At 33.3% G+C, this 7,500-nt stretch overlaps 1 protein-coding gene across 26 annotated transcripts in view; it reads right to left on the bottom strand.

The window, feature by feature from the left end:
- The window catches only part of LOC126577028 (sodium channel protein para), a 43,534-nt gene that overhangs the window by 35,781 nt on the left and 253 nt on the right, over nt 1–7,500 (bottom strand). For 16 of the 26 annotated variants that reach the window (XM_050238413.1, XM_050238407.1, XM_050238416.1 and 13 more), the window contains exons 1-5: nt 7,447–7,500; nt 7,266–7,366; nt 4,652–4,726; nt 4,261–4,448; nt 3,126–3,158 (exon numbers count right to left, since the gene is read on the bottom strand). The exon at nt 7,447–7,500 is cut by the window's right edge and continues 253 nt beyond it. In XM_050238413.1, the coding sequence (XP_050094370.1) occupies nt 3,126–3,158; nt 4,261–4,407 (180 nt within the window). In that variant the 5' untranslated portion in view covers nt 4,408–4,448; nt 4,652–4,726; nt 7,266–7,366; nt 7,447–7,500. The remainder of the gene's footprint in view (nt 1–3,125; nt 3,159–4,260; nt 4,449–4,651; nt 4,727–7,265; nt 7,367–7,446) is intronic. The other 10 variants (XM_050238419.1, XM_050238417.1, XM_050238412.1 and 7 more) reach the window with 1 other exon arrangement.

Here is a 7,500-nt window from a genome sequence, read left to right on the forward strand (position 1 = left end):
ATCTCTGCTTGACAGAAAAAGTAAGATCTGTATTGTTCGTTAGAGTGTAAGCACACATAATTGATAATCAAATATTTAAAAAAAGGCGAAGCATACAGCCGGGGCCGGCCCATACACGCCTAATATCATATATTATTTATATTGACGTTATATTTTTACGCTTCTAAAAATTACTTTTTAATCTCGAGCACCGATGGTTAATATACTGGGGATGCATGCAACAAGTGATGTATAATATTAAGTGTGTATGGATCGCTTCAAGGGGGACTTCGGTAATTGCTGGCCCAAACCAAGGATTATTTTTGACGATTTTTTGTGACGCAACCAATCAACTTTATTTTTTCAAGTGAATGGCATATTAAACTACAACTTTTGAAGAATATTTAGTACTATTTTGGAGAAGATTTATTAAAAACTTCATGCACGGCATCAAATTTAGGAAGGTGTATTTTCAAAAAGGCACGTTTTCCGATGTCCATCGTAGCTGCGGGATGGGTCATCAGAAAAATACAAATCGATATTCTTTTGATAGATTATAAGTTTACACAGAGAGCCCCGTCAAGTTTTTGTTGATATTCCAATTTTTCGATTTTCTAACATTTTTTACGTGCTTTTCGTACTTTTGCTCCACTGTTTTTGTAATATCTTTGTTTCTAGGAGGTATTTTTCAAAATGTTTCAAGGTATGTAAAAAGCATAGTAAAGAAGAATAAAATACAAAACTATTGATATGTGATACAAATTTTTAAGCAATACAAATGGAAACCCTCATTCATGATAAATCAGTCAAAATGTAAGTTACTTGCAAGGGGTGGATAAAGTTTTTTTGCATACTGTATGTTAAAAATTCCAAATCAATCGGACCAGTAGTTTTTACGCTACGATGGGCATCGACTTTGAAAACGTTGATTTTAGGAAACGTGCTTCAAAGAAGATAGCCGCATGGAGCCCAGTATGAAACGCGGATTTTCAAAAATCTATAACTTTGACAGTTTTGCTTCGATAGATCCAAAAAATATACACAATATTCATAAAAGGATCGGCATTCGGGGAAAAATGTTAAAAAAAATGTGTCACAAAAAAATGTAAATACCGAACCCCCCCTAAAATGTAGCTATTGGGAAAACGAACAAACAACACAGCCGTGAAATGTAATAAGTAATAATGTTATAGAAAACCCACAAGCCATGCAGGAACATTATGTGTCGAAAAATAGTCAACGCCGGTGGACGGTAATAAAAGGAGTTACTGCTACTTAAGTGACGCTCGATCTGGGCGTTATTGTGTAAGTAAACATAAATATTTCGTACCTAAAGAAATTAAATAGGAAAACTCTAATATTTGAATACTGGAGCAATTGCATACAGCCTGCCAAACAGTAAAATTGAAAATTTCTGTTTTTGTTTAAATTAAAACTATATTCTAGTGATAAAAAGTTGAGAATGAAACATAATTAGATTTAACACTTAATAGCGAACATATAACGATTCTTTCCGTATAAACTGAATGTACACCGTGTCCAATATATTCTCATACAAATCTAATCATTTATATTTTCTTAACGGCTGGACCATTTTCTATGATCAGAGTGTTTTTTTAAAGAGAAACTTATACTTGTTAATTAAAAAATATGTTTCGGATTTACCCCTCCTCCCATCCTTTTTTACGAGCTCCAATCGCTTATAAAGTGCAATGCACGTGGCACGGACGACTTTCATAGACATTTCCGCCCATTTTTTTGGGATCGTTGCTTCAAACTGAATAAAAATAGACAATTTTTGTTTTTTTAGGTTCAATAATTATATAAACAAACGATAAAGTCCAGTAGGTTAAGATCTGGTGAACTGGCAGGACATTCATTCTTCTTTTAAAATCTTGTTAAATTGTCCCTGCATTAGTTTTGAACCGAAATTGGTCCTCCAAGAGCGCTTCATCATGCTGGAACATGCATAATTTTCGTTCCCGCATAATCGTTCAACACTAGATTTCACTATTTTCTTCATAAGATATCTTTTATAAGACGTTGGGTAAATTAATCCGCCTTTTTCGATAAAAAATGGGGATAATTTGCCGTGCCGGCGAATACCACCCTAAACGATCACACTAGTCGCATGTTGAAAACCTGGGGATGTTTTTTTTTGGTTATCTGTTACATCCTTAATGTTTTTGGACCACAATCTTTCATTTTGGACACCACAACTGTGCTCTATAACAAATAGCTTTTCATCATAGAACACAAGTCGTGACCAGCGTGCCGCGATACAAGAAGAGTAGCTGTATCATTTATTTTTGTTGGATAGCTTCCAAAATTCCGTAAACTTTCCATTTTTCATAAGCATTATATTCTAGCTCCTATTTAAAAAAAGTTATACGTTGTTGATATCAAAACCTTCAAATCTGTAGCCATTTTTCGTGTCGAACGTTGAGGATAACGTCGGATAGGTTCCCGAACGGTCTTGATCACTTACTACTTGATTACTTGATCAGTACTAGCCGACCGCTTTCGCCCCGATCTTTTTTTGTAATTCAAAGAGGAAGTCTCAAGCTATCTTTTAATGGTTAGATATACGAAATCGAGCTTGATTCCAAGATACTTCAAGGGTTCGAAAATAGAGCTTGGACGCTCCTTATCCAACATCATTTTTTATAGACACGTAATTGTTTCATGGTTACTAAAATTAAAGCCCCAGCATAAAACAGATCAATTCAACTGCCAAAATATTAAGTAAATGCCACAATTTGAGAAAAAAATATTGATATTTGAACTAGGTTCTGTAAACATACCAAAATCGTCCATCAAAAAAGTGTATGAGAATATATTGGACACGGTGTATAATAACAACGATTCCTGTTAATAATGACAGCAAATATTAGCTATAAAAGCGGAATAGAATGGCAAAGTTCAAAAGTGTAAGTAGTAAAAATATATGTTGTGAGTGCATCTAAATATGCCACAGCACGTCACGCTAAGAAAATAATAACTATTTAATATGACCTAGTGATTTTAACAAACAAAATCAAATGAAATAAGTATATATATATATATATTTATTTATATATGTACATAAGTCAAAGGCATATTGATGATTGCTTTTGCTCGCTGAATATTTTAAAACAAAATCTTACTTCTTTTTTCTTTTTCTTCCGACCAAAATCACTCTGTAAAAAAGTGATAGTAGTATTAGTGTTACTATTGCAATGCATTATTTGCACAATTTCTCTTGCAATAGCTATTTGCAGATTGGTGATTGTGATGGGAAATTGTTAGCAATATTCCAAGCGTGGGTGTTGTTGGAGCAAATTGTGGGATAAATGACATGTTAAATGGTAATGCAGATTGAATGTCACTCTACAATTTCTCTCTTTGCAATCGTTTTGTAAAATTAGGCGCACCGCACCGCAAATCAACACCAATTCGACATTTTATGCAGACAAAATTTGGAATATTAGAATGAACCGTTTCATTATGTTTGTACGATACAATCTATCATAACATCAATCTTGTCAATCAATCAGTCATCAAGGTTAATCATTCGTATTCTATCAGATTGCCTTTATCAAATAGAATGCCTTACGATTCAGCGCCTTCACTCGTAATTAACAGTGGAAATATTTTCCTATTGATTCGATTTAAGTCTAATAGTAAAACAAATACTAAGAATTATAGGAGCGAAAAGTGGTTTAAATTGTGTCAATGAAAATATTTCGTGACTCTTGAATGAAAAATACGTTAAAAAATTAATTAAAACTCCTTGGTATCCCTGTTGTACTCTCGTAAATAAAATATAAGTATACAGTGTATGAAATAAAAATGTACCCATAAATTACTTTACCAAACGGGATACTTTCATTTTCAATTAAACATTTCCGCGCAACAATATGTATGTACATATAGTAAAGCATATCATTTAATAATAGACACTAAACATGTAAAGGTAAATGAGAGAATAGAAAGTAGAATTATGTTCACAATGATGCTATTTTCTCCAATTATCTCATAACAATCAGTATTTGTTTGTATGGGCAATGTGGTAGTAATTACGATAGCAGTAAAAATTAACAAAAAAAGGTTTATAATTATAATTAGAAGAAAAAAACAACAAATTTATTTGAAAAGTTTATCACATGGTTTAGAATACCATAGAGTATCGACAACGGATTACATAAAGTACAGCAATGGGAAGACATGAATGAAAGTGAATAAAAGCAATTTGAAAGCGTTGGGATGTATCCTACTAAAATAACTAAACAATAAATTTACCTCTCCCTCAGCCCGCTTTCTTTCCAATTCTCGCTGCTTAGCTTCCTCATCAGCTATCCGCGCTTCTATAGCTTGTAATGATTCACGAGTAAAAGGACGGAACAAACTACGTTCTTCCTCAGATATGGTGTCGGAGTCCTCGGTCATTGTCCAGATGGCCCAAAGTAGGAACCCTAGTGATCCAAGGCCTGTGAAAAATAAAATATTAATGAAATTCTGTAGTAAAATAAAATCGAACACGTTGGTCTTTTCTTAAGATGAGTTGTGAACCTTGTAGATGAATTAATTAAGGGCCCCAATGTTAAGATAGTTTTTCTAATATACGTCTTTCAATAACTACTATCCGATTAGAAATGGAAGATTTTCTCTCGCAGATAAAGAGATTTCTTACATGAGGCTTATGAATTTCGTTCCTCAGATCACAGATGTATGTTCGGCGCCATGTTGGTTATGACGCAAGAAATTCCTGTAAGAAAAATGTTTATACTTGATGATATTTCATCGTGTACATAAAAAAAATTGTCTACAAAATCTTAAAATCTAAAAATTAAATTGAAAATATGTATTGTCTAATGAGGAAACAAACTTTCCGGGACATACTTTTTTAAATAAGTTACGTCTAGTATCATTTAATAATGTTAATTTTTCGTATAATGTATTGAATATTCATACTAGCATTTCTATGCAATAATATACTTAGAATAATAATTGGAATTATCAAAACCGTCAATTGTGAAACATCAACGGCTGTTCTTTATCTTCAATATATATCGATAGATTTAATACGTCTATTGCATTAGGTACCCAGATCTTAGTCTAAATGTATAGCTCTACCGTTAGTTTCCATGGGGACACAATCCGCAATATTGTCAATCCCATGCAGAATGACGTCATATATGACATGCGCAGTGAATAATTCAAAATTGTATCATTGGTGTTTTTTCTTCTAGAACAATTAGTTCAGGGATTCCTTTCTGTTAAAATAAATCTTCATTTTCATTTAATCACTATTCAATGTCTAATAGTCTATTGGAAAAGCCAATAACTATCGGACAAATAGATATTAATCATACCCTTGGTAGACAATTTACCACCTTCTATTTATGAATGGCGTAATCAATCAGGGAGAATCACTTTCACGCAAGCGGCTTCTTCGATTTTCAGTCTAAAACATTAGCAAGTTCGACTAGAACTGCTTGTGCTTCTTAAATAAAAAATTAAACCAACAACATACGTTAAAATGCAGTATTAATAGTGCACATGTAACGCATGCGCATTTCATCCTGGAATGTCATAAACATAAACATACAACGCAACGATAAGCAATTCAGGATTCAGGAAGGTATTAAAAATCATTTGCTATGATGGGTACATTCGTTAATTCGGTAAATTAAGTCCATCTATTAGGATGACACTATGAAAACTTTTAGTAGCTGACTAGCTGAGTATTGACGTTGCTGAAATTCACATGTTTACATTTAATTCAAAGTTCAATGCACAAATGAGAAGAAATTAATTTCAAATGTTAATATTGAAATATTGGCATGCCAAGTCCGCTCATCGGTTGTAGCGCCGGATAAGTAAGTAAGTAAGTAAGTAAGTAAGTAGTATTGAAATGATTTAAAATTAACGTAATAAAGGTTTTGACAGCTCATTTGAAGAACCCATCAACTTTCCAAACTCAATCAATAGAAGTTACAATCCATCATTTTTATTCCATCCTTTGTTCCTATTGTTGCTATTATATAACAACTAATACACAAAATATCTTAAAATGCTGCTCGTGGCACAGTATCGGCACAAATCAAACATAATCAATATTCGTATCAATCACTATCAATATTCGCAAGTATCAGCATAAAAAAATTTATGTGATGTGTACGTTTGCTCGTAATTTTTTTCCCAAACCGAAACAACATAACTGTTTTGTGATTTACTAAAATCCTACAATGATTAAACAACAACACTAAAAAACAGTATGAAAACTTCAGTATGAAACAAAGTCGGTGTTCAAACCATCACAAAACACAAAACTTCTGCATCTGGTTCCTTAGGATTGTTCGAATGTTTGCTACTACTTTTTAAATTAATACCAATAGCATGCTTTTGAGCAAAACCCTCAAACTCTGTTTTTATCTTTTTAAAGGCTGGCAAAAAATGCTATCGCCAATAAAAAACCGAAAAAAGGCCGAATATGGTAAATCATGCCCTTTTTAGCAACCCGCAAAGGAAATTGTTGTTCGAAAACTTCACCTAGAATGCTCTTCAACAGCTAACACTAGCACGTGACGTTGACAAAAAACTATTTTCGAACGTTTTATCCAAAAAAATCGAAGAATAAGTCGTTTTTTGGTTCGTAGGACCGAAGAACCGCAAGCCTCATCCTAGCGTTGTGTTCATCGATCAGTCTACCAAACCACCAATAGCTTTTCAATTGCTTTTTAAAGAGTTATTTTGTTGAAATCTTACAAATCATGAAACAAAAACGTGAACAACGTTACATTTTTCCAATGAAACAGTTAGTGATAAGCAATTCGGTAAACGGCGAAGTATTCCGTAGAGTACTTTTAGTAGTTTACTTTCCATTGTAGGTTAGTATTGTGTGTTATTAAACTATAAGTCGAACTATAAGAAACAAAACGCTCACAGTTCTGCAGTGATGTAAACTTTAAAGCTACGTTTTGCAGTCTATATCCTGTATCTTGAATTTTCTCGTTTGCATTGAACGTTTAATGTGGAAAAAATTTCTTCTTAGTCACTTTAGGATTCCAATAAAATTTGCCTCGTAGAGTATAGTAGAACAACGAAAAAGCACTTTCATCTTTTCTCTCCATCATACCCAGAAACATTTGCATAATCATTCCAGAAAGTCGGGTGATAAAATATTAGTCTCTTTGTAATCACAAGGTGGGGCGAGTTACATATCTCAGAAACTTTACGACAGAACAAATTCACTACTATAATAATAAGATATTCTTGTCATAGATGCTGAATCAGTTATTTACCATTGGAATTTAGTATTTATCCTTTTTTGTCAGGAAGGGATCGATAAGTTGGCTGTGATCCTATGAGTTTGGGACTGCGACTACCTTAAAAGACACCGTTTCTGATGCTTCAATTGTAAAAGTCTACAATTTATCGCGAAATAAGGCTTATGACAAATTTTCACTTGCAGCTTGCACTCACAGACTGAACAACCATTTAAGCACGCCTACAGCTGGCGTCGTTATCCTTCGGCTG

The sequence above is a fragment of the Anopheles aquasalis genome, chromosome 3 (assembly GCF_943734665.1).
Source record: "Anopheles aquasalis chromosome 3, idAnoAquaMG_Q_19, whole genome shotgun sequence".
In the NCBI taxonomy this organism is placed as follows: Eukaryota; Metazoa; Arthropoda; class Insecta; order Diptera; family Culicidae; genus Anopheles; species Anopheles aquasalis.